The following is a 26,255-nucleotide window of genomic DNA, read 5'->3' on the forward strand; positions in this document are numbered from 1 at the left end:
AGACGGAGCCAGCGCTTCCGTCCCTTCAGACTCACTTCTGCATAGGGCTCAACTCCACACGCACAATCAGTTCTGTCTTGGAAGGCATGTTCTTGAACACGTCAGCTTTGAGCCGCCGCAACATGTGAGGCCCCAGCATGTCATGCAGTTTTTTAATCTGGTCCTCCTTGGCAATGTCAGCAAACTCCTCCAAGAAGCCTTCCAAATTGCTTCAGAAAGAGAAAGGAAAAAGTTGTTGGAGAGGGGGAAAGGAAGAAAGGAAAGGGACATAGGAAACGGGCAAAAGGAAGAATTAGGAGAATTCGGAGCCGATTATGGATAAGCACACACTCACTGGAACCTCTCAGGGGTGAGGAAGTTGAGCAGGTGAAACAACTCTTCCAGGTTGTTCTGCAATGGAGTCCCTGTCAGCAACAGCTTGTGCTGGAGCGAGTAACCGTTTAAGACCCGGAAGAACTGGTGAGGCAGCAGAGAAGTGGAATTCAGTAAGAAGCGGGCTCCGGCTCACGTCCACAGGCTTCTGCCTTGCCGCCCAGCAGGTACGCCCCCACCCCAACTTTTTTTTTTTCCTTTATCTTCTTTCCTGTTACTAACTCTTTTTTCTTGTTTTTTGGCCGCGCTGTGCGGCATGTGGGATCTCAGTTCCCTGACCAGGGACTGAACCCGTGCCCCTTGTAATGGAAGCGTGGACTCTTACCCACTGGACCGCCGGGGAAGCCCTCCATCTTACTTTCAAGGCCTGGCCTCCAAGGGTGATCTATCACGAGTGAGGAAGGAAGGCAGAGAGCCTTTCTCCCCTTCCTGTCTTCCTCGGTCTCCCCTTAATGAGTAGGTCGTACTAGAACACTAAAACTGGAGGCCATACCTCCCGCCCCCCCTCACCTTAGACTGATTGTTCTTGAGCCGATGCGCTTCATCCACGATGAGGCAGGCCCAGTCAATAGAGCCCAGGATGGCCATGTCAATGGTGATCAACTCATAGGACGTCAGCAGCACGTGGAACTTCACAGACGCCTCTTTCTGCACAAGAAGGCAACCTGGTCACTCCTGCCCAACTCCGCTGGTACAGGCCAAGTCAAGGGACTCGGGGGGGTCTCCCTCCTCCCAGCTGTTATCCTTTCGCCTCACCCCAGGGACCGGGGCACGAGGGGCCCAGAGCAACAACTCCCCTCTCCGAGGGTGGGTCTCCCTCCCGCTGAGGTACCTTCATGCGGGAAGCCTTCTTGCCGCCACGAATGGCATTGTCCTCAAAGGAGAACTCATTCTCTCGGATGATGGCACGGCTGTCTTTGTCACCCACGTAAGTCACCACATACATATCTGGGGCCCACATTTCAAACTCCCGCTCCCAGTTGATGATGGTAGAAAGAGGGGCACTCACTAGGAAGGGGCCTTTGGAATGACCCTTTGAGGAAGAAGAGGAGACCGAGAGTGAGGACCGAGGGCCCCACACGCAACCTGACCCGAGCGCCCACCCGGCCCCTGCCCCGGCCCCTGCCCCGGCCCCGGCCCCGGCATGGGCGGAGGACGGCATGGGCGGAGGACGGGCGTGTGCACGGCTGCTCATCTCCCTCCCTTCTCCATGTACCGACACGCCCTGCCTGCCCTGCAGGGAGCTCACACCGCACCCCTGCCGCTCAACGTCTCTCCACACTCCTTCTACCCACAGTTCTGCTTGTCTCAGCGCATATCCGTCCCCCAGGACCGAGGCTGCAGGCACCCACCACTAATCCCACCCACCGCTCCATTCCCTCCAGTCTGTCTCTGTGTACTTGCGTCTATCTTACTGTCACTCAACACTGTTCTCCAGGGCCAGAGACCAATTTTTTTTCTTCCTTTTTCTGTCTCCTCAGAGTGTAAGAGAAGACCACGAACACAAAATACCCACACAAAAAACTAACAGCCCCAGCTCTCCTACCTCCTTGTAGAGGGAGTAGAGGAAGACTGCGGTCTGAACGGTCTTCCCAAGGCCCATCTCGTCAGCCAAGATGGTGTCAGTGCCTTGAGCCCAGGAGAAGCGCAACCAGTTCAAACCCTCCATCTGATAGGGGTGCAAGGTTCCACCTGTAGCGTCCAGGTACTCTGGCTGTCGCTCATATTTCACTGTTGGCTGAAGGATGAAATAAAGAAGTCAAGAGCTGGCCAGGAATTCCCTTCCTTCCGTAAGACAGCAGCTGCCTCCTCCTGACACACTCTCACAAGATCCTACTCGAGGGGGCCACAAAAAATGGTGGGAAAAAGGTGCTTAATGGTTACTGTAACTTTGTGTTTTATTTAGGATCCTCCAGGAAGCAAGGCAAGACGGAGATCTTGGTCCTACAGACATCCAAGAAAGACGCATCATAGTCTCCTTGGCAGTACAGTAAATTCTACTGGTGAGGAACCACCAGGCAAATGATCCTATGCCCCCTCTAGATTTATCCGTTTAACCTTAACCAGACTCACCTTACATTACACAAAACCCCAGAGGAATTGAGCCATGAATTAAGGGTCAGAAGACCCAGGTTCCAAAATAAGTTTCACAAAAGCTCGGTTATGTGACCCCTTCATACATAACACCTCCTCAAGTCATATAAACACTAACATCTATGTTTTTATTTTTCTGATGAGGCAGAGAGAAAATAAAGTAATCCTAGTATTTTTCCCCTGATTTACAGAGATGAGGAGAATTAGGGAAGCAGTCTGTGTGAAGCAACTTAGCTACAGTGATCACTTGAGATCATGCCTTAGAACACCACCGTCAGACTGCAGCACACAAGACATGTCATCCTACGAGACAAACTGCCCTCCCTCTCCTGCTGACTCACGTCAACCGTTGGGGTTTCAGGGGGCCTCTCCAACTTCCTCAGCTTCACCTTCTTGAGCTTCTTGCCCGGTCGTCCTTCCTCACCCCTCATCAACTCCCTAAAGAAGACAGATACGTCACACAGCTGCCTGGAGTCCTTCTCAATGAGCAGCAGCTCTACTCATCAAAGTCCCTCACCTGTGATTCCAATAGCTCTGCTTGAACAGGTCGTAGTCCTGTATCTCCACATCCTCACTCTCCCAGGATGCCTGATCATAGGGCAAGTCCCGCCACTTGATCAAGTAGTGGACATGGCCCTTCTTGTCCACGCTGCAAAGTCAAGGAGAGAAAACCCTCAGAGCCAGAAGGCCACCCTGCTCACCTCCTCTCAAAAATCAGACCTCTAAGGAGGCCAGACACCACACGTATTCAGAACCAAATACATCTGGTCTACCAGTCTTTGCACCAAAAATGATCTCTAATCTACAGTCTGTGGCTCAAATACCAGGATTCAGTCAGTTAATAACATACTGAGTGTCTCATTCAAGTGTAAGTTACTGGTAACATCCATTCTCTTCACTGATCCCCCGCGGATACGCTGCCCACCTCCAGTATGCCCGAGACAGACGCAGGCTGGCCCAGCTCCGCTGGTACCTGTGGTTGAGAATTCGGTGGATCATCATCCACTCCGGTTTTATCCCGTAGCGATAGAAGCGTTCCTCCATCTCTGCAAATTTAGGGTCCTTATTCTTCCGCTTTCGGCTCTTCTCTTCATCACCACCAAAGTCCCCAGAGGGTGGCTCATCCATATCATTCTTCCGCTGATAGTTTCGGAACATCACTTGACAGTGCAGCTCCAACTGCAAGCGGAAGGAGAAAGAAATCACCAAGGAGTTACGTCCACTCCTTCTACCCACAACGCTGTTTTCTCTCACTACCCTCTTCATTGCAGCCCCACATCTACTCTATCCCAGGTTTACCTGCAGTTCAGACACCCAGGAGCAGTGCCAATACGACATGCCTTGCCATTTCACAAAGAACTGCCGCTCCGGCCGCCCCTCCAAGGGCTTGGGGGACGGAGTATTGGGATCAGCATCTGGGGGCCGAGGCACTGGTGTGGGAGACGGTGGCTGACCCCACTTCCAGATTAGGATCTTCTGAACTTTGCCCTTAAGAGCTGGACACTAAGAGGAAAAGAGATGATCCAATACCGAATCATTACCACAGCATAGCCCACAGGCAGCTTCAACCTCACCAAAGGATTATTAAAACCTCATTTCAAGTAAGACCTAATCCCAGGACCCTTCCAGGGAGAGAAGAACAGAATTCCCTCTCTGTTTCTGGACTTCATCCAGGATTTGTGAGACATTATCACTCCTATCTGCCTAACAGAGCCAGTAGCTAGACTTCAACAATAACCCAGAACAAGTAGGCACAGAAAAGTCACAGAACTGGGGCTCCGAATTCCTCTCTTAAGCAATCTAACAGCATTCAGTGGCCCTATTATATCACCAAGCTACCAAGACCTCGAGGCTGGGTGTCAAGACAGGAAAGGATATTCTGGCCTGAAAGAACACCGCTCCATCCCACTTCGGACAGCTGGCAAAGCATCAACTCTGTTCAAAGTTAGTCCTACAGTCTCCCAGGACAAAGGTATCCCATGACTATACGAGGAAGGAAAATCCGTGCCTCAGGGCTAAAAGGCCTCTAGCTCTCCAGTGACCTCCCCTGCACCTCAGCCTCACGACGCCTACACGTAAGAGGGGTAAACCCTGCTGCTGGACCACACCTCCCTCATCTCTCCACCGGCTGGGGCCAGGCACCCACCGTACAGCGGGGGCAGAGCCATTCTCCGTTGGGGATCTCTGGAAGGGGCGGGTTCAGGCAGTGGATGTGGTAGGAAGAAGGACAGGCGTCACAGCAGAGCAGCTCCCCCCCATCCTTGCAGACCCGACAGAACTCCATATGGTGGTCATCCTCCTCTTCAGGGTCTCCCCCAACCTCTTCCAGGATCTCCTCACCCTCCGAATTGTCCTCTTTAGCCTCCCACTGGATGCCTTCCTTCTCCTGCAGTCAAGGACCACAGAGTCAGATTACTACCACCCCCCACCCGCCCGCCTGAACCACGCCCATCAGTCCTTTGAAAGCTTCCCAAAGCCCGTAGCCAGCAACGCCACCACTTCCACCCCCACCCAGGCCCGAGAGAGTTTCATCACCCCACCCTTCCGCTCGAGGGTCCCAAAGGGCCACGACGGCCGGGCACTCACGCAGTGTGGGCAGCTCCACTTGCCCTCGGGAGCCTTCTCCATATCCGGATCCAGGCAGACCATGTGGTAAGCTCGGGGACAGGTATCACACAGGATGATCTCTCCGCCTTGCTGGCACACCTCACAATAGTCCTGGTGGTCTGTCTCATAACCATCCACAGCAGTCACCTCCTCCTCGCCTAGGCAAGGAAGAGGGAAAGCCCAGTTATTAGAAAAAACCTACCTCCCCCCACCCCCCTAAACCCAACCCCTGTCTCCTTAGGGAGATGCTTCCTCAATCATTCCCCCCTCATTCCATTACATACTGATACAGAAGAGAAACACACCTTTCTTTTTCTTTTTCGTGGTCCGGAGTTTCTTGCGGCTGCGGCTACTGCGGCTGGTAGAACCATCAGAAACAGAGTAGCTATTGATACTGGCGTCATCGAAGTCAGACTCCACATCTAAGTCGTCATCCTCACTCTGGCAGGATGAGAAGGTTAGAGGTTCAGGCCAAGGGGAAGGAGAGAGTGGTGGAGAAGGGGTCACCCTTTTACTAGGGGTGCTGGAATCCCAGCAAGGGAGCCTAGTCACCTCTTCTATGGCCAACTCCCCACATCCTTACGCACCTACCGTGAACCCTGAATCCTGACATAAGACCACATCCTCCCGGTTAGCTACGGCACCCTCACCAGGGGATAGGCTGGGCTCTCACCGAGGATCTCTTACGCTTAGAACCAAAACCTCCCAGCTTGATTTTCAGGGGAGCTACTTTCTTGGGCTTAGGCTTCTTGGCATCAGGGACACGAGGGCTGCCCTTGGGCTTCCTCCGAGCATTGGGACCTAAATCAGGAGAAAGCAGGTAAGATCATACAATCCAAATACACACCACAGAGCAGAACATGGGAAAGATATTGGGTTGGCCAAAAAGTTCCCTCGGTTTTTAAGTAAACATAAAAGACACATTTTTCATTTTCACCAAGAACTTTATTGAACAGCGTATTCACTGTTTTGTTCCACTACCCTCTGCCATTTTTCAGGCAACTTCATAATTCCATCTTCCCAAAACTTTTTATCTTTTTGAGCAAAGAACTGTTCCAGGTGCCTTTCACAGTCTTCCAGGGAATCGAAATTTTTTCCATTAAAAGAATTTTGTAAAGACCGAGACAGATGGAAATCCGAAGGTGCAATGTCTGGTGAATATGGCGGAGGAATCAGAACCTCCCAGCCAAGCTGTAACAGTCTTTGCCTGGTCATCAAAGAAACATGCAGTCTTGCAATATCCTGATGGAAGATTATGCATTTTCTGTTGACTAATTCCGGACGCTTCTCGTCGAGTGCTGCTTTCAGTTGGTCTAACTGGGAGCAGTAGTTGTTGGAATTAATCGTTTGGTTTTCTAGAAAGAGCTCATAATAGAGGACTCCCTTCCAATCCCACCATATACACAACATCACCTTCTTTGGATGAAGACCGGCCTTTGGCGTAGTTGGTGGTGGTTCATTTCGTTTGCCCGACCATCTTTTCCGTTCCACGTTATTGTACAGGATCCACTTTTCACCACCTGTAACAATTTGTCTTAAAAACGCAACATTTTCGTTACGTTTAAGTAGAGAGTGGCATGCGGAAATACGGTCGAGAAGATTCTTTTCACTTAACTTATGTGGAACCCAAACATCAAAGCGATTAATGTAACCAAGCTGGTGCAAATGATTTTCAACGCTTGATTTGGAGATTTTGAGTATGTCGGCTGTCTCTCGCGTGGTATAACGTTGACTGTTCTCAATTAAGGTCTTGATTTGATCGCTGTCAACTTCAACTGGTCTACCCGACCGTGGAGCATCGTCCAGCAAGAAATCTCCAGCACGAAACTTCGCAAACCACTTTTGACACGTTCGATCAGTCACAGCACCTTCTCCATACACTGCACAAATCTTTTTTTGCCTTTCAGTTGCCTTTTTACCTTTCTTGAAATAATACAGCATAATACGTCGAAAATGTTGCTTTTTCTCTTCCATCTTCAATACTAAAATGGCTACACAAAAATTCACCAATTTTGATAAGTTTTTTTTTAATGCACGCTGATATGACAGCTGTCACAATACAACCTAACGAAATTGTTTCGAATGAAGTTAAAGACAACTAAGTGCTTACTAGAGCCATCTTACGGAAAAAACAGAACGAACTTTTTGGCCAACCCAATAAAATATTCCCCACCTAAAATATTTCTACGTGGCCAGCCTCCCCAGTTTCCCTCCTAATCCCCGGTTCATTCCCACCTCCTAGCTTCCATCTTTGGGCTGACAGAATAGCGCGTCCGCGCTTCCTCCAACTTCGACATCCCAAGCCCGTACTAGTCCCCACTCCCACTGAGTCCCATGTCACCTTTGCCCTCCTTGGTCTTGGCCTTGCGGATAGGCACCTCCACAGGGGGCGGAGGAGGTGCAACTTCAGTGGCCGTCACCATGCTCTCCACCACGGCCACTGCCGCAGCTGCCGCTGCTGCCACGGAAGCCCCAGAACTGCCTTTGAAGGGGTTATTGGTGCTGAACTCCCGCCACTTCGCACCCAAAACCATCATCATCTTGGACACAGCAATCTTGGGGTTTTTGGCAGCAATGAGGGGTCTGGGGGAAAAAATGGCAGGAACAGAAAAGAGAAAAAGTTTAAAAATAAAGGAGGTGGGGGAAGTGAGAAGAGATTACAGAAGCACTCTCCATCTCCTGCCCCCAAGACCCTCCTGTTTACCGGACAAACTGGCTGAAGGCCTTGTAGTTGGTGAGGGTGCGATAATCCTCCTCTGAGAACACATGGTCAATATCTTCCATGCCCCAGTCTTCCAGGAGCTGAGCAGAGGATTTAGGCTCCTGCAGAGAGAGCAAAGTCAAAGCCTGACTCCTAGTGCCCACCCTCCCTAAGGGAATTTGAGTTGCAACTAAGGCTGGCCAAGTCCAGGGTAAGAGGGCTAACAAGAAATCATTAGAAACAGGTGGAGAGAAAACATTCTGAGGGGCAGCAGAGTGTCTGGGAAACAAAGGACAGAAGTACAGAGAAGAGGATGGAGGTCCAGGCACCTTTGAATCATCGTCTTCGTCATCTTCCTCCTCTTCCTCTTTCCGCTTGGACTTACTCTTCTTTTCTTTCTTAGGTCCGAGCTTCTTCTTCTTCTTCTTGCCAGGGGTATAGTCGCTGCCCTCACTGTCTGAGCGCAGAGCCACCTCTTCGTCCTCCTCCACAAACTCTGGCCCCTCCCCAGAGCTGTCCCCCAGCTGCCGGCATAAGAGCATACGCTGGAGCAGGGAAGGGGGAGAAGGAGACAGACACACACATGCTACACACATGCTGACCTCAGGACAGCCCTGAGGCTCACGCCCAGGACCCGGCCCACCGCCCCAGGGCAAGAAACGAAGGCCCCAGCCCTCCACGGAGCACCTCCCATCTTCCTCCTGCCGCCCAACATCCACTCACCCACTCACCTCCTTTTTTTGGCGCTTGCTCTTAGGGATTTTAGGGTCCCGAGGCTTCTTAGGCTTTTTCTTTTTCTTGAGCTTTGGAGTCTCCGCTTCTGACAAATCCTCTTCCGGGTCCTCTTCGTTTTCTACATATATTTTGGCAAAGAAAGGTAGGCAGGGAAAAGATCAATAGCAAAAGGTTAGAGCCCAATCCAGAGGCTTTAGACTTTATTCCCCCACCTCCTGTCCCAGATTCCACTGAAGAGAACTGCTATACACGCCACAGAAGGAAGCTGATACTCAGGACAAAAACAGACAAAGAGAGAGCTGTATATGCCTGAAACGGGCCGGCTGGGCCAGACCAGGCCCACCTCGGGCAGCTGTCCAGACCCCTGCCTCCTCTTCCTCATCCCTAACACGAGTCCTCTATGTGTTCACCAGCGCAGCTGAATCAAGCGCATACAGTTAACCAAGTAAGAGAAATAGGCCTAGTCCTCCGATAACCAGCCGCCAAGTATTCCATAAACCAGGAAATGAGAATAAGAGGTCCTACCCAGAAGGCAAAAACTAAAGAAGATACCCTCAGCACATTCCCAGAACAGTACCTGCTCGAGGGTCCCAGAAGCCACACCCTTCACTAACCCTTTTGGCTCATCACTGCACAAAACAACCAGAACCTCCCAAGCCCCAGGTTCGGGGCCAGCCCAGGATCACGCCCACTCCCAAAGCTGATTTCCTTTCCCCATCTCCAGCTCCACTGCTCCTCCCCAGCTTCTCCTGGGTCAGTAGCCTCTTCTCCCCAGGGGCCCAAATCAGCCCAGCTGTCACCATCCGCCCCCCTTCCTCCCCCCATCTGGCTCCACCTCCTCCCCGGCTGGGAGCACACACAAAGCCTGGGGTAATACTGAGAGCTCCTGGGCAGGCCTAGGTGGGAAGGGGCACAGAGGGGGAGGAGAAGACCAGGAGGCAGTTTCCTTTGTAACAGACATTCACACCAGCGCACCGGCTCCCTCCTCCTTCCCCTCCTGCTTTCCAAGCCACCCCCCCCCCCAAGGAGGGAGGAGTGGAGAAGGGAGTGGAGTGAAGGAGGGAATGCCTCACCCACTGAGGAGAGGGAAAATGGCTCCTGACCACAGAAGCCAACCCAGGGCACCCAGCTGCCAACAGAGGACAGACAGGAAGTGGCAGGGGAGGGGATGCGGTTGAGAGAGGTAGCCGGGGAAAGACTACCCTCTCACAGAAGACTTCCCAAATTACTACCTGGCCCCAGGTCCAAATGCCACCTATTCTAACACCTACCGTGGGATGACGCTGTTCTCAAGAGGCCATTCTCATAACATCCTAGGCAAGGAGACCCAAGACACCTTGAAGGGTGACACCATGTGAGGGGCTGAGTTACTCCCTCAATCGTTATGCTTTCAATCATCGGAGCTTAGATTTAACAAGAGTTCAGTGGTGGTCAGAGCACACAACCTTCCTTCTGACTCCCAAAAGATTTACCTTGAGGAATGGGAGCCCACAAGACGCCTCTGAAACTCAGTTTCCTCCTCACCTCTACCAGAGTGCAGGCCACAGATCCTAAACCACCTCTAACAGAGGAGAGGTAGCCACCTATCCAACACAGAGAAAAACGGAGCAGCACCTAGAGAGTGGAGGACAACAGAACGCTTCCTTTTCTCCTACACACGCTCTCTGCGCCTGACCCCCAGAACTGGCCCTAAAATGCCTCTGACTCCGCCCTTCCTGTGCGAGGCAGATACTAGGGAACAGGCGGCACTGGGCTGGACAAAGCACCATCAGCCTCCCCCTTTCCCTCTCAGCCCAGGATCAGGCCAGGCACAAGACAGCCCCTCCCATTCCCTTGGGAATGGGACACCAGCCTGGATCTCACCAGAAAGAATCATTTTCTTAAGGGCTTCTCCCCAGCAATTCCCGTGGTGCCCCCCTTCCCAATCAGCCACGCCTCCATAAAAGCTGGAAGTAGAGACAAGGACAAACTCACGGAGGCAAAGGGGACACCCTTCCACCCACCTAAGACCCTCAAACTTCTCAGGCAGATGTGCTGACACGGCAAGCGGCAAACTGGCTGAGATATAGAGAACGATTTGGGAAAGGGGCAGGAATGGGGTGGGCCAAGTGGAAAAACTGGGTCACGCTACAGCTTGGGGCAGAGTTCACCCTGGGAGCCCACAGGCTCCCAGTCAACACAGGGGCAGCCCCAGACCAAGGGGCCAATGGGAAGCCAAGATGTGGAACCAACACTGGCTGGATGGCACTGCTACTTCTCATGCCCCGCACAGAAAGGATGGGACCACCTCCACTGCCACCACCCTACCCCCACCTTGGGCCACAGCACAGAAATCTACCACCTTGCCCTACACGGTGATGAGACTCTTATCCCAACAGCTGAAGATTCAGTAAGAAGACTGACCCTCTCCTAAGTGGCCTCAGGTTGAAGTGAAGACTTCCAACTTAGAAAGTGCCAAATGTGGAAACATCTCTCCCAGACCACCTCAACTTGCAGCTGGAGCTAAGGAAAGAGAAGGCAAAAGTGAAAGATGTTTGATGGGAAACAAAAACAGGACCAGCAGGCTCCAGAATTAAAATAAAAATATAAACAAGGAAGATGAAGAAATGGCATGTAAAAAAAAAAAAACTAAACTAAAAAAAAAGATGAAGAAAACAAGTAGGTGACTTAGCTAAGCGCTCTGAAGAACGAAGGACAGAGGAGCGAGACATCCACTTAGAAACATGACATCCATCATCAGTTGAGGATAGACAAGAGCCATTCCAATCATGCAGGCTGGTTATAACCACTGGGGTTCGGCCAGTCCAAGGAGCCACCCCAAAACACAGACAGCACAACCCCCAACACACCGACACAAACACTTCACACCACCAGCCCAAACCCCAGGCTACCTGCACAGGGCAGAAGCCTCCTGGGAAAAAAGCCAGGATTAAGTCCACTTGCCAGGGGAAGAGGGGTGCCCAGGGTGTCACCTTCCTTCTTTTTGCTCCTCCTAGTATATCCTGCAGGCTATGACATCCTACCCCTAGCCCCACTCAACATTCCAGCAATCTGCCTGACTAAAAGCGCTCTAGATCCCAGCTGAGGAGCGCAATTCAAACTTCACACGGTTGAAACTGCACAGAAAGCCGGTAACTGATCAGAAGCTAAAAATAATCAGAGAGTAACCCGCACTCCCTCTTTCCTCTCCACAGCAGCAGCTACAGGATCCTACTAGCAGAGATGCCCGGCTGGTCTCCTCCAACCGCAATCCTCAACCCCGCCGCCGCCGCCGCCGCCGCGCCGCCTCCAGGGGTCCCAGCTACCTGCATTCCTCCTGGGACCCACGCCAGGCAAAGCCTGCCAGCCCGGAGAGCTCCCTCAACCGGGATCTGCACAGCATTCCCGAAGACAGTGCAGCAAGCTTGCATCGCGGTCCGCGGAGCCCAGAAGGCACATGGCTTCCAGCCCCCTCGCACAACAGCTCCGCAGAAGGGAACCACTCCCTTCGGATGCCCTCCACCTCCGACTGCACAGAGAAAGCCCAGAAACTCAACCCTGCCGCACCAGAGTCGCCAGGGAGGGCCCAGATGGCTCCTTCCTGCCCGCGGCCCTTGGGGAAGCTGTTACCTGGGTGGGGAGGGGGCAAGCTGTTGTTCAAAAGTGCATCCATATCCTCCTCCTCGCTGCCCGCTGAGCAGGGGGACGGGGAGCCCAGGCCCGACGCCATCCCCTTCCGCTCCTGGCCAGGGAATTGGCCCAGCTGCTCCTGCCTGCGGCCTGGGGCCCTCGACACTGGCCCGAGTCACTGTGCGGGGGAGGGGGGAGAGAAAGAGAACAGTCAGTGACGCGCACGGCCCCCTCCCCCACCCCGCCGCGCTTTCCGCCCACCCCCGGCCGCCCCACAGCCACCCGAGCAGGGCACCCGAACCACTCAGGCTGAACTTTAGTTCCACGCTCCCGGGGGCAGCCCGGAAGCCGGTTCCCCGGCTGGAGCCCCCCAGACGAGAGGGAGCGGCGCCCCCGAGGGCAGGCCGGTGCCGGCGTGGGGAGGGGAGAAGCCGCTGGACGGAGCCAGGCGTGACGGGGAAAGGGGTCCGAGTGGCCGCGGCGCGGGGGGGCCGAGGGAGGCGGCCGGCGGCGAGGCGCTCGGGGACACAAGGTCACTGGGGGGTGGGGGGGCGCCTCCCTGCGCCTGGGGAGGGGCCAATCCCCAGACAGGGTAGCTCTCCAAAGGCTGTCCTCTGGGACAACTCGGGTTCTCCGGAGGAGCCGCGGGGACGAGGGGGCGTGGAGGCTCGGCGCTCCAGGGGGCTGGAGGCAGGGGCGTGGGGGGCCGGAGCTCCCACCGGGCAGGGGGCCGGGCCACGTGTCCCGGGGGGCAAGTGAGCAAAGGGCGAGGGGGGCGCCGGGCATTGTGGGAGGCCAAGCCCGAGGTGGGAGTCGCGGGGAGCGAGACTCGGGCCGGACGAGGGCGGGGGCTGGGCGCCCTGCAGGAAAGGGAGAGGCAGGGTCGGCTCCCCGGGCAGGGGGCGGTCCGCGGGTCCGGGGACGCCCGAGGGGCGGCTGGGTGGAGGGAGGATCCTCGGGGCCGGTCGGGCTGAGAGGGGTTGTCTCTCTGGTAACCCCGCGTTCTCCTCACCCCAGAGCCGCCGCAGGTCGCGCTGGGTCCGGCCCGGTGTCACTCCCGCTCCGGCTCCTCCTCGCCGCGGCCGAAGGGGGGAAAATGGCTCCGGCTCCAGCGTCGCCTCTTAAAGGGCCCGAAACACCGGCCGGGAAATCCCACCGCACAGGCCCCGCCCCCCCACGGACAGCCCATAATAACCTCAACCAACTCCAACCCCCCCTCCACTACCGCCACCCTCCTCCCTAGGTCTCCCGGGCAACCCCCGCCCCCTCGTCGCTCCGGCAACCATTGACCACGCCCCCCTCGAGCGCGCGCGCGCGTGTCACCCGGGCAACCACCCACCCCCTGGCCATCCCATAATACACACGGACACCACCACCACCACCACCACCACCACCACCACCACCGCCACCACCCCCACGCACACACCATACACATATATGCCAGGGCTGTTGACATCTCATGATATTGCCGACCTTTTGCAACTAACCCTTTACCCCCCCCAGACATCCCATAATAGCCATCCTTTGCCAACTTCTTCACTCTTGGCCCTAATGCTAACATCCCATAATAATTCGTCACCTCTCCCTCCCCATGGCCATCCCATAATAAGCTCCCCTCCCAGCCATCCAGCCTCGCATCCCATAATACTCAATCCCCATCCCCCACATACATCCCATAATAACCACTCTTCATCCACCCCCAGTTTGATATCCCATAATAGGCAGAAACTCACCACCCCCCCCACAACGGACACTTTGGCCTCCTCCCACACACATCCCGTAATAATGTCTCCCACCTTCTATACTGACATCCCATAATAACCAACCCCCTGGCGCTGCCCTCGGCCCCTGCAGGCTAGATCCTCACAACAGGACCCCCAAGCTTCACACATTCATTCAAGTCCACAGCCCGTAATAACCACTCCTCCCCTATCAAAGAGATATCCCATAATGATCAAGAGCCCTACTGTCACCCCACGGAGGGACAACTAATCTCCTTTCCTCTAACACTGGAAAGATATCCCATAATTTTACTCCCCCACCCACACCCTGACATCCCATAATAATTGCAAAGAACCCGTGGTCAACCAGACATACCGTAATACTCCCAGCACAACCCAGATTCACATCCCATAATGCTTCATCTCCACTCCACCACCCCTCTACCTTTCCAGCCAGGCATCCCATAATATTCATACTCGTACCTCCCCTGTCTCCAAGGCTGTCAGTCTATTCTAACACCCACACCAGCGAGGATGAAACAGGCTACCCACACTGCCCTCTCCCCCACCCCAACTTGTACACACCTTCATCCCTTAATGAGCCAAAGCAGTGTCCTGGCACAAAGCCTCTTGATGTCTAAGATGGACCCTAGCTTCCCTCATCTATCATTTCCAGACACGCAGGAACTGAGAGTCAACCTAGGGCCCCACCCAATCCCACCAAAATCCAGGTGTTCTCCAGACACTTACCTCCAGTTGAGTTTTGAGTAAGACCAACCAAATACCGTACTGGCCAGATGAGCCATTCACATAAAGTTTAGTTCACCCCAAAGCATCCCATAATAATTACAAACTCCCACTAAAGATTATTTCTCAACATTCCAGCAGTCCTCTTCCCACACCGCCTCCCCAGGTCAAGTGGTCTATTCTCACCCCTAGGCCATTCCTGTGGATGGACATCCCACCATGGTGTGAACTGAGGATCCCGCTATATGCACACAAAGATCCAAGAACTGCTCTCTCTCTGCTCACTGCTACTCATGCTTACGCAACAGATGTTGACGGAGTACCTAGCAAGGCACAAAGCTGGGCACCATGGGGAGTGCCTCCCTTCAAGAAGCATAAACAACCAAACTCCAAGATGCGACAGAATGTCTGGTGTCAATGGAAAACTGAGTGCTATTTCCTAATTTCCTGTTACAGAGAATAAAACAAATCCCAGCTGATCTCAGGAGAGATCAGATCCCAGTAGAAGTTCTCAGCGGTCCTTCTAGAGCCCGGAAGGTATTTCAAAAGGATTTGAAATATATAGGTGGATGGTCAAGATAATCTCCTATCTGCTCCCTACATACTAAGGGATTTTGATTGAAAAGCAATGTTCATCCGTCCAGCGTTTCTAATACTGAAATCCTATAATATCATCATGTGCTTCCTTCTTGAGAGACTCATCAACATGCCAGATTGTCATCCTCATGCTTGAACACCAAGTTCTGCTTACCCTCAATGCCCCGTGTTTCTTATTTATATACTTTTTCATTTTATATCCTGAAATCTCATAATACTTCCAACTGCCCCCATCCTCATCTTGTTGAGGTCCCATTCTCCACCCAAAAAAACCCTCATCTTTGTATAACGTTCACCGTCTTCCCCTCCTGTGTACAAGTCAACATCCCAGAATGCCTTCTTCATTTATTATGCCACAAGGTAGCCTCCCAACACATACCATCCCCTTCCCTAACTGCACCTACCCTGCAGCTACACTGGGGACCCAGCCCAAGAAATTCAGAGAGCCCAATCTTAAAATCTTTTGGCCCTAAGAGAACCTAAGTCTATAGCCTGTCACTTTTCCCTCTTCCTGATCCCCAGAGAACCAGAACCTGGGTGAAAACCAATATCCCAGCGCCACTTCCTTGCTGCCACTGCTCCAGACCCCAAAGTCAGATAATATCTTCCTCTGCTTTTCACACAAGTCCAAGACCCTTGGTGGTAGGACAGGTTGAAGAGAAACCGGAACTTCCTCCTAGGAGAGGCCCTTCCTGACCAGAAGTGAGTGGGACGAACCTCACATCATCTCTGCATTGCCCTTCTAATCTCACTTCCCTAGAGAAAGGGCCTGGCCAGATGACTCTCCCTCCTCTGGGAACCTCAGGACTGGAGAACTGGCGAGGAGAGATGAATTCAGGAGAGGCAAGAGCTTGCTTCGGGAAATCACTATCCCTCTGCTTCCAAGGAGACCACCAGTGATGCTGATAAGGCTTTCCCCCAGCTCCCACCTGACTTAGCTCCCGGGACCACCCTTTCGGCATATCCATTGTGGCACACAGGCTGTTTCCCCCATTCTGCAAGGCTGCCTAGTCTTCTCATTAAATTCTCTTGACATCAAGATCGGGCCCCATTCATTTGTGCAAACCCTCCCCCATGCTTATTCTGAGTACTAAGAGGAAAACTGTACTCCTTACTTGGGGGAGAGGAGGCAGCTCTTTCATTAAGATACCATAATGTGGGTAGACCTCCTTTCAAGAAGTTTCTCGTTCGTGTATGAACTGCCAGGTACTCAGTACGACCTCCTCCTTCCCCATTCCTCTAGGGGATCCAGCCTGCCTCCAGGGCTCAAATTCCCTTCTGTAATGTCTCCATCTGCCCCATACCCTCTCCTTCCCATATATATACCACGTTACTACAGTGACTCATAATATAAACCAGGAAGAGAGTTTTGTAACTGGGTAGTCACAGCCCCTTGCCTGTGATTACAAACATGGTCCCTTTTGTCCACCACAGCCCCTCTGCCCCATCCCTGCAGGTTGTACCCACTTATACCCTGGCTCCTCTCACTCCCCACCTCTCCATGTTACCACCACAAGGGGAAGGTTAAAGTCCCTTCCTCTCTTCTTGAGTTCCAGAGGGCTAGGATGTGTGTGTTTGTGTTTTGCTTTTGTGGTCCTTACGCTTCTGTGCTTTGCCTCCATACCCTAGCCCCATGCTACCCTCCCAGATAAATTATAAATAAACCACCAGCATGATTGGCCCACAGAGACTAAGGGTGGGATAATCTCCTGATTAATGCACCCAGGGGGACAGCCTCTCTAGCTGGTTACCTTAGAGTTCTGCTTCCGTCCCATGGTACAGAAGAACCTGGAATAACAGAGTGGGCTGTCCATGGAGTTTTCAGCACATGCTCTATAGCTCTTCTCTCTACATCTCTGTTCTGTGAGTCCCAGAAACTCTGCTCATAAGACGTCTAAGGGGCTAGGGTTCTCCTGCTCTGTCAGAAAAGGGGGTTTGGGAAGGCAACATAGGACAGAAAAGCCACAGTGACAGTGCACCCTGATAGCTAGACAGGATGCAGATGGTGCAGGACTGGGGGGCACCACCCAGGCGTGTGTCCTGCAGGAGCCAACACAGTCTCAGCTCCTTGGGTGTGACTACAAGGAGGCAGAGCTCCCCTGGCCTGACCCCTACCTGAGCTACAGTCCCAAGGCTCAAACCCAGGAAGGCAGGGAGGGAGGGGAGTACTTGGTGCTGTGGTCACCCAGGAGCACTTACTCCCTCGTGTGTCACACAGCCAGAACCCAGGCCTCCTCACTGCATGCCTGGACTCAGCGACCCTGTAGCTCACAAGCTGTTTAGGGACCCAGGTGTCCAGGGCTCAGATCCGGCTAGCTCTAGCCTGCCCCCGGGGGCCTCTTCAAACAGCTGTCACTGAAGAACCTCTCCAGCCAGTCACTCTTGCCAGGCCTCAGGTCTGGCTCCAGGGCTCACCCCACCCTCCCCAGCTTCTTCCCTCCCTCTTCCTTCCTTTCCTTCCCCATCCCCCTTCCCCAGAGCTTCACCTACCCAGGACAGCCCCACCCAGCTGTGCTGGGCACATCCCATAATAATCCTTCTCCTTGCTAGCCCCCACCCCCCCCAAAAAAAGAGAGGCGGCCATCCCATAATAGCCACCCACAAGAGACATTCCGCGGTGACCGCCCCCTCCCTGCAGAGCTGCTGGGAGCAGCCATCCCATAATAACTGGCCGCCTGTTTTACTGGTTACGGCTGTGGAGGGAGCTGGAGAGGAAATGGAGGGGAGGGGGAAGGGGAGGAGGATCGAGGGCCCCCACTTTGGGGAAGGGAGGGAGAAGGGGACGGAGAGTGACCCACGGGGATGGGGAGCCAAGGGGACGCCGGGCAGGTGGGAGGTGTGGCCCACTGGCCACCACATCCCCGCTTTGGGACCTTCTCCCCATCCCCAGGGGCTTCCTTTCCCCCTCAGCACCCGCGAAGTGGCTGCTAATTAGGCGGGATGCCTAGGAGGGGCTGAGGTGCCCACAGAGCGAGTGGGGGGGAGTGGATTTCAGGTGTTCTCCTTGGGCCATTTGTGAAAGAAGGCAGACCTCAGAGAGGATGGCAAGAGAGTAAGGGGTCGGGGGGGAGGGGGGGCAGTTGGGGAAGAGCGCCTCAGGCCCTCCCCATTCTGCACCACCATCCCATAATAATCCCCCAGCCCCTCTCCCCCTCCCACACACGACATCCCATAATATCTTCTGGAGAAGCAGTCCCCGCAGTAGGTACAAAGAGCTATCCCATAATATGCTCCCCCACCCCCACTCGCCACCCCCCCAACTTGGCCCCCCCCTCGGTCACATGCAGCCGGTGCCATCCCCCGCTGCTCCCCCCTCTGGCCACTGAAGGCCTTGCCAGCCCATAATACTCTTGCCTCTGGTCGCAGGAGGCCTCCAGCCCATAATATTCCCTTCCACCACCACCCCCCCTTCCCGCCCCGCACCCCTTCCTCCCGCCTCCAGTTGGAACCGGGCCTCACCAGCCCATAATATTCCCCTGTCTCCTAAGGCTGTTCCAGCCCATAATACTCTCCCTGTCTCCTAAGGCCTCTCCATCCCATAATACTGCCAGACGCCTGACCTGTGGGCCAAACCCCAGCCCGTTCCACACATCGAGGCTGTGTCAGCGCCGCCGGTCTCCCTGCCTGTCCCTCCCTCCTCCCTCCCCAGCGCTCTCCCTCCCAGGCTGTCTCCCGCCCTCCGGCCCTGGGCCCCTCTCCCGGCCCCACCCTGTGCCTGCCTGGGCCCTCACTTCCCCTCCAGCCTCCTCTTTTGCCCTTTCTCCCTGGCTTGGTTCTTCATCCCATGCCCCCTCTCCTCTCCCTTTCAGGCACTTTCCCACCCACTCTTCTGTCTGTGGGGTGGACAGCAAGGCCGGTGGGGAGAGAGTGCCCCCAGAGGGCGACAGGCCAGTCACTGCCCCTGCCTCCTTGACCAAGCACCATGGCAGCTGGCCCAGCCTGCCTCGCTCACCCATCCCCGGCCCTGGTTCTGATTGCTGGCAGAATCCTGTCTGGGTGAGGATTCACCTGGAACCCTTGCTGTCTTCCAGAAACACTCCCGCTGAGCATCACAAGCAGACTTTACCAACAGCATCTTCTCCCCATACCCTGGTTGGAAAGAGAGATCCACCTTATGGGGTGTCTCTCAGGTGCCTTTCAAAGGTGACCTCATTGACCCTCACTACAGCCCAATAAGTAGATATTATGATCCCCATTTCACAGAAGAGAAAACGGAGGCTCAGAGAGGTTAAATAGCTTCTAAGGTCACATTGCCAAGAAGTGACAGAGCTGAAATTAGTACCCAGGTTTGTTTGATTGCGAAGTTCTGAGAGCCTTCGGGATTCCCCAAGCCCCTGGGAGAAACTTCACTTTTCAGTGTTTTCAGGGCTCCTCTGGAAAAGATAGCATGGTGACAGTTCCCCAGCCTCCCTTGTCTCCAGGGTCTCCTGAAAGAAGGGAGAAGGAAGGCTCCATGTGAGATTAACCTCCCCCTCCCCATTTCTTCTAGGGGACCCCAAGTGGCAACCCCACAGGGATTTCCCTCAGGATGGTCCAGGGCTAACAAGCATCTCTTCCCTTTTAGGATCCCTTACCTTTGCCTTGGTTCTCCTGAATTTGTTTTATCTCAAGACCAGTGATTGTTCATCTTCCCCCAACTACTCTCACTGCATGGAGGGACCGTTCTACAGAGGAGACAGACTTTGAGGAGAACCAAGGGGAAGTGTCCTCTTCAGTTTAGTTGGTGGACAATCAGGAGTGCTGTCTTGGAGATGTTGAGTACATCCCAGCTGGGGGAGGGGAGTCATGGCCAAGTGCCTGAAGGCTGAGCCATCCTGCCTTGGGTGCCACCCATGAGCCACTCCCTTCTGAGCCCTCGATGCGGTGTGTTTTAGGACCCACCACCGTTGGAACGATGAGTGAACTCAGTTCTCAGCGCTCACACAGCCACACCAGGAAGGGGCAGGTATGCTGTAGGATGCGTGGGTTAGGAGTGGGGAGGAAAAACTGCACGAGGTGGGCAGAGATGACACAGTAGACTCAAGGTGAGAGAGTGGTGGCCTACATGAGGAGGGAAGGAGAGGAAAGGAAACCAGGGAGCGGTGGGTGTAAGGGAACCAGGGATGAGAAGGTGGGCAGTAAAGGAAGGGGAGATACTGTAGGGTGTCCTGCAAAGAGTAGGAGTTCCGGAGTCTAACAGATGCTGTGCCACTTCCTGCTTGTGTGACCTTAGACCTCAGCTTCTCCGGGGCATTTCATCTGTAAAATAGAGATAATCATCATTCCTAACTCAGAAGGTTATTATAATAATGAAATAAAATAATTCATTTTAAGCACTGAATTGAGGTCTTGGCATAGCAAGTATTTTTACAACTTGTTAACGCTCTTCTTCCAGCATCTAAGATTTTATCCTTTTCCTCCTTTGGATTTTCCTAAGCCTCAAAGGGGTAAGTAACTCCAGAACACAGGGGTGAGGGCTCTGGATTTCCCACACCTCACCCCCGTCATACTGGCCACCCAGTAGTTGGGGGATCCTGTGAAAATGGCAGGCAGTGGTTACAGGCTTCCTTAAACTTCCTGTTAGTGTTAGCTTCTGTTCATTCCTCCTCTGCCTGCAACATCTCCTGAATCTATTCTTTTTTTAAAAAAAAAATTTATTTATTTATTTGGTTACATGGGGTCTTAGTTGTGGCAGGCAGGCTCCTTAGTTGCAGCACATGGGCTCCTCAGTTGTGGCACGCGAACTCTTAGTTGTGGCATGCATGTGGGATCTAGTTCCCTGAGCAGGGATCAAACCCGGGCTCCCAGCATTGAGAGCGCAGAGTCTTATCCACTGTGCCACCAGGGAAGTCCCCTCCTGAATCTATTCTTGCCTCTCTGTTCTCAGGATGGAAACCCTGTGGATACACTGAATGTGGGGAAACAGTCCACCAGAGCTTAAACAGAGGAGATTCCACACTGGAGAAAGCTCATTTCCATCTGCCTCCACAGGCCGCGAGCACACTTATCCTAGACCAGCTCCCTCACCAGTCTTTCTTTCCCCTTAGACTCTCCCCACCTCATTTCCCTACAGCTTATCCCACCCAGTGTGTCAGGGTGGGCAAAATCTCACTCAAGAACCTCCAGAGGGGCTTCCCTGGTGGCGCAGTCGTTAAGAATCCGCCTGCCAATGCAGGGGACACGGGTTTGAGCCCTGGTCCGGGAAGATCCCACATGCCGCGGAGCAAGTAAGCCCCTGCAACACAGCTACTGAGCCCGCGTGCCACAACTACTGAAGCCCGCACACCTAGAGCCCGTGCTCCGCAACGAGAGAAACCACCACAATGAGAAGCCCGTGCACCGCAACGAAAAGTGGCCCCCGCTCGCCGCAACTAGAGAAAGCCTGCACGCAGCAATGAAGACCCAGTGCAGCCAAAAGTAAGAAATAAAATAAATATATTTTTTAAAAAAAGAACCTCCAGAGGCTGCCCACTGCCCACCAAATTAATGGCCAGCGCCTTACCTTGCATTCTTTCATCTTCCACCTTGAATGATAATTATTGTTGACTTGTTCTGTGGTCCCCACTAAATAGTAAGCTACTTCACAGCAAGATTCAACTGTTCATTACAGCAGTAATTAACACAACATTGTAATTCAACTATACTTCAATAAAAAATAAATTAAAAAATAGATTCAACTGTTCATCATTCAACAAATATTTATTAAGTACTTCTTTTACGCCAGGCGCTGTTCTAGATGCTGGGGATACATCAGAGAACGGACCAAGCAAAAATCCCTGCCCCCAGGGAGCTTATATTCTACTTGGGGGGTGAGGGGGGGGACAGAAAATAAACTATAAAAGTTATAATAAATAAATAAGTAAATTATATAGTATGTTAGAAGAAACTTGCTATGTGAGTTTTAATTACTTTGGAATTCATTCACATTATCTTCATATAAAAATACTCAAGTAATTTTTAAAAATTGTATTCTGTTCAGTTTGGATAGGGCAAAGCCCTGAGACTTTGGACGGTGATGACGTTTGGTGCCCCCAGGGCTGGAAGGGCACGGGTCCTGAACCCTAAGGATGGAGCAAGATGGAGCAGGTGCTAACCATCAAACCCCCTCTAGAGCAGCGGGAGGTGAGGGCTCTAACCGGCCAGGTGGAGGAAAGCCCGACTTCACGGCTACCACTGAGGAATCTGGGTCAGTTCTCCGGTTTGGCCACCAGGGGTCATTTTACCCTTGTAAATCACCATCTGGAGCGATCACGTAAAGACACACAAAAGGCTTAGCCCGAACTAAAACACACAGAGACACACCCGGGAAAACTCTGACACTGTCACACACACACACGCACATACACAGAAATATACAGCATTGAGAGACATAGGGACAGAAATGCATGCAGGACATGTGCATAGCACCAACTCCCTCACGAATCTCACTAATGTCAGGGTCTCCAGATGTCATAGTGCCAACTCCGCCATTCCTCCCAGCCCCGACTCCGCTAAAGAGGGAAAACAGTAGGTGGCCTGTAAACCAGACTTCCATTTCCTTACCTCCAGCTTGCCCAGAGCAGTCAGCCTACTCCTGTCCTCCCGTCCATCGCACTCTTAACTTTCCCATAAACTTCTTGCCTGGCTCTGGCACAGTTCCCTTTTCCCTGCCCAGAGAAGCCCTCCACCTCCTCCAGAGTATTTGTGCAACTAGTTCCAGCCCCACCTCCCGCTGCAGCTCCAGGAAGCTCCAGGTAGTGTTCACTGGGTGTGCAGCTCCTACCCGCCCGCCCCTCCAGAAAACCCCAAGCCTTACGGACTACAATTAGCAATGGATTTGCTGAGCATTGCCCCCTCCTTGCAGCGGTAAAAACAATGTACATAATGGCCTGGGAAGACTTTACACACGACTCTAATACTTCAGTACAGGTATGGCTCTCCAAGTGTGATCTGGGGATGGATTCTTTGAGGAAGTCCACGAGATCAAAACCGTTTTCATAATACTACTACTAAGATGTCATTTGTCCTTTTCACTCCTTGTCTCACGAGTAGAAGGTGGAGTTTTCCAGAGTCTTCATGAAGTGTGATGACACTTGCTCTCATAGCTATCGGAATGTGTGCTTGGGTATTTCTGTTTTAAAAAACTTACTATTTTTGATTTCTAATATGGTCAGGTATCAAAAGAACAAAGCATAAGCAAACTCTCTTTGGAATTCTCCATTTTTAAGAGTATAAAATGGTCTGAGACCCCAAAATTGGAGAACTACTACTTTAGTACAGAGAATGTTCTCCTTATTCTAGATGAAGCAGCAGAGACGCACACACACGGTGGGGGGGGGGTCGTGGATTTAGGATCTAGAATGGAGGAGCTTTTGAAAGGGTGGGTGAGGTGGAAGGGGAAGGCAGGACCTAGAAAGGGGAACAGTGACCAGGAACTTGGAGGAAAACCCCCTCTGCCCCCACCCACCCACGCTGGGCGTCAGATCTAAATTGTTAAAAGTCACTAGACAAGAAGGAAACCAATTCAGCCGGCATCCAATACGCTTTTGCACTACGCCTCAGTGCTGGGCAGGCAGAGACCAGGTGGAAAGGGGAGTGGGTGGCGTCCATGGCCCGAAGACTGCTGTGGCCGGTGTAAAGGCAGGACACCCATCTTCTGCTCCAGCTACCAGCTATGGCCGTGTTTCCTGCCCCGCCAAGGGCATTTCATCCAGTCTCCCGCCTCTGCACGGGCAGGCTCACAGCAGCACTTCCTAGGTACTAAGGAAGGGGTCCTTATGCGCTCGCCATCACCACCTAGTTAAAGACATTTGCAGCCACGCTCTTCCTTCCCCGTGCCCCTGCCCCCCCACACTTTGTTCCCTTCTGCATCTGTGAGCTGGAGCTGCCGCTCAGAAGCCCAAATGCCCAACCCACAGCCCTCCTGTGCACCCCCTGCGTGTCTGCGAGTGCGAGAGGCGCGGGGGTGGGGTGAGGGGACCGCGCTCTGGCACGACGTGCGTTCAGAGGGACGAGTCCTCGGGGCACCGGGTGAAGGAGCCCCGGGGGTCGGAGGGCCGGAGCAGCCCCTGGCTGGCGGCGGCCGGCACGGTGGCGTGGGAGGTCTCAGCGGGCGGCTCGGCGGGTGCCCCCCGAGACCCTTTGGTGGCCGAGGTCCTGGCCCGGAGCGGAGCGCTCAGGCCGCGCAGGGTGTTGCGGAAACCCTCGGCGCTGTAGTAGTACACCAGCGGGTCGAGCACGCAGTTGGCGCCGGCCAGCAGCACCATGACCATCAGCACCCCGCGCACCTGGTTGCGCGCCGCCGGGCTGGCCAGCACCACGTGGCCGCGCAGAAGCCCGTACACGGCCAGCGTGGCGTTGTAGGGCACGAAGCACAGCAGGAAGATGACCAGGCTGGCCAGCAGGAGGCGCACCGTCTTCCGCCGCTGCTGGCTCCGCGTGGCGTAGGGCCGCGCCAGGGTGCAGAAGACGCGGACCGAAGAGTAGACCACGGCTGCCAGGGGCAGCAGGAATCCGAGCGCCTCGGCCAGCAGCAGGAGCGGCAGCAGCCTTGCCTTCCACAGCTCGTCGCTGAAGTTCTCGAAGCACAGGTGCACCCGGCGGCCGTCGCGCGTGCAGGTCGAGGGCCGGTGCACCAGGACGGTGGGCACGGCGAACAGCAGGATGAGCGCCCACACGCCCAGGCAGAGCAGCCGCGCCACGCGGGGCCGCCGCAGGTGGCGCAGCCGCAGCGGGTGCACGATAGCGGCGTAGCGGTCCACGTTGATGAGGGTCAGGAAGATGCAGCTGCCGTACATGTTCATCTGGAAGACGGCGCCCGCCAGCTGGCACAGGAGGTCCGAGAAGGGCCAGTAGTGCTGCGCATAGTAGGAGAGGCGCAAGGGCAGCGAGAGGCTGAAGAGGAGGTCGCTGGCCGCCAGGTTGCACATGTACACGCTCACCACCGAGTGCACGCGCAGCGCGCGCAGGAAGACCCAGAGGGCCAGCGCGTTGAGGGGGAGCCCTGCAGCCAGCACCAGGCTGTAGACCACCAAGTGCAGGTGGTGGATGGGCTGGTGGTCCGGGCACCTGAGATCAGAGTCGTTGGCCGAGGAGTTGGCCAGCATCGTGCCCAAGGGCGAGGAGGAGCTAGGCCGGGGGCATCAGGGGGCGCACCCGCGTCCTGGCTTCGCGTTCATCTCCAGTCTCCAGGTCAGGGGCCTGGAGGCTGCACAGAGTCCCAGAGCAAGTGGGGGCCGGGCATAGGCCTGTGGGCTGTGGCTGCAGGACGGACAGCTGTGAAGGATCAGATGCCTTTGGTCAGAGCTTCATCGGCCGCAGTGGAGACCTGGCATAGGAGGGAAGCCAGAAGTCAAGACTGTGCAAGGAAGGGCTGAAGACACAAATGCCATATAGCTGAACCTGCTGGCCTCTTGGGCCTTTTCTCAGCCTCACATCTTTCCTCCACTGTCCTTCTGGCCAGAACAGCTTTCTGCAGCCCGCTCTATGGCACAGTGCTAAATGCCCAGGCTCTAGAGTCAGGCCTGCCTAGGTTTAAATCTGGGCTCTTGTCCTCAGAAAAGTGACTTAATCTCTCTGTCCCTCATTTTCCTTACCTGGAAAAAAAAAAAAAAAAAAAAAGGAGAGGGGCCCCTAATTCACGAGGTCGTTAGATTCAACGAGATGATATATTTAAAGTGCTTTGCTTACTGTTATTATCTACTAATATCTCTCCCTTGCTTCCTTTCTTTCTTCTACAAATGCTTACCAGGATTTTATTTTTTAAATTATTATTATTATTATCATTTTGGCCTCGCGGCCAAAATGCAGGATGTGGAATCTTAGTTCCCTAACCAGGGGTCTATCCTGTGCGCCCTGGAGTGGAAGCCCGGAGTCTTAACCACTGGACCACCAGGGAAGTCTGTACAAATGCTTACTGGGACTTTAGAAGGTTCCAGGCATGTTTACAGCAGTGGACAAAACAAAGGCCTTGCCCCCACCTATGCTCCCTTCCATTGAAGGGAGACATAATACAGTCCATGTAAAAAGGTATTATGTCAGGTGGTGAGAAGTACTGTGCAGCCCCTCCCCTGGCACCAGCCCGTTCCGCTGACTCCCCATTATCTAAAGAATAA

The 26,255-nt window shown here is 53.9% G+C and overlaps 2 protein-coding genes across 9 annotated transcripts in view; both read right to left on the reverse strand.

Moving 5' to 3' along the window:
- Positions 1-13,260, reverse strand: part of CHD4 (chromodomain helicase DNA binding protein 4) — a 30,125-nt gene extending 16,865 nt beyond the window's left edge. For 3 of the 8 annotated variants that reach the window (XM_059935189.1, XM_059935188.1, XM_059935186.1), the window contains exons 1-19: positions 13,131-13,238; positions 12,119-12,296; positions 8,506-8,627; positions 8,104-8,319; positions 7,778-7,896; positions 7,415-7,656; positions 5,747-5,874; positions 5,379-5,514; positions 5,053-5,231; positions 4,613-4,852; positions 3,766-3,969; positions 3,440-3,645; positions 2,984-3,115; positions 2,808-2,904; positions 1,919-2,110; positions 1,205-1,405; positions 883-1,020; positions 335-456; positions 36-209 (exon numbers count right to left, since the gene is read on the reverse strand). In XM_059935189.1, coding sequence (XP_059791172.1) covers positions 36-209; positions 335-456; positions 883-1,020; positions 1,205-1,405; positions 1,919-2,110; positions 2,808-2,904; positions 2,984-3,115; positions 3,440-3,645; positions 3,766-3,969; positions 4,613-4,852; positions 5,053-5,231; positions 5,379-5,514; positions 5,747-5,874; positions 7,415-7,656; positions 7,778-7,896; positions 8,104-8,319; positions 8,506-8,627; positions 12,119-12,218 — 2,948 coding nt within the window. In that variant the 5' untranslated portion in view covers positions 12,219-12,296; positions 13,131-13,238. Of the gene's footprint in view, positions 1-35; positions 210-334; positions 457-882; positions 1,021-1,204; positions 1,406-1,918; positions 2,111-2,807; positions 2,905-2,983; positions 3,116-3,439; positions 3,646-3,765; positions 3,970-4,612; positions 4,853-5,052; positions 5,232-5,378; positions 5,515-5,746; positions 5,875-7,414; positions 7,657-7,777; positions 7,897-8,103; positions 8,320-8,505; positions 8,628-12,118; positions 12,297-12,433; positions 12,657-13,130 lie in introns of those variants that run through there. The other 5 variants (XM_059935191.1, XM_059935190.1, XM_059935184.1 and 2 more) reach the window with 4 other exon arrangements.
- A 10,856-nt stretch (positions 13,261-24,116) lies between these two features.
- On the reverse strand, positions 24,117-25,247 carry LPAR5 (lysophosphatidic acid receptor 5). The gene has a single exon (XM_059934432.1). It carries the CDS (start codon positions 25,245-25,247, stop codon positions 24,144-24,146), a length of 1,104 nt encoding a protein of 367 aa, XP_059790415.1. The 3' UTR covers positions 24,117-24,143.
- Between the last annotated feature and the right edge of the window lie 1,008 nt (positions 25,248-26,255).

Source organism: Balaenoptera ricei, chromosome 10 (genome assembly GCF_028023285.1).
Source record: "Balaenoptera ricei isolate mBalRic1 chromosome 10, mBalRic1.hap2, whole genome shotgun sequence".
Taxonomy (NCBI): domain Eukaryota; kingdom Metazoa; phylum Chordata; class Mammalia; order Artiodactyla; family Balaenopteridae; genus Balaenoptera; species Balaenoptera ricei.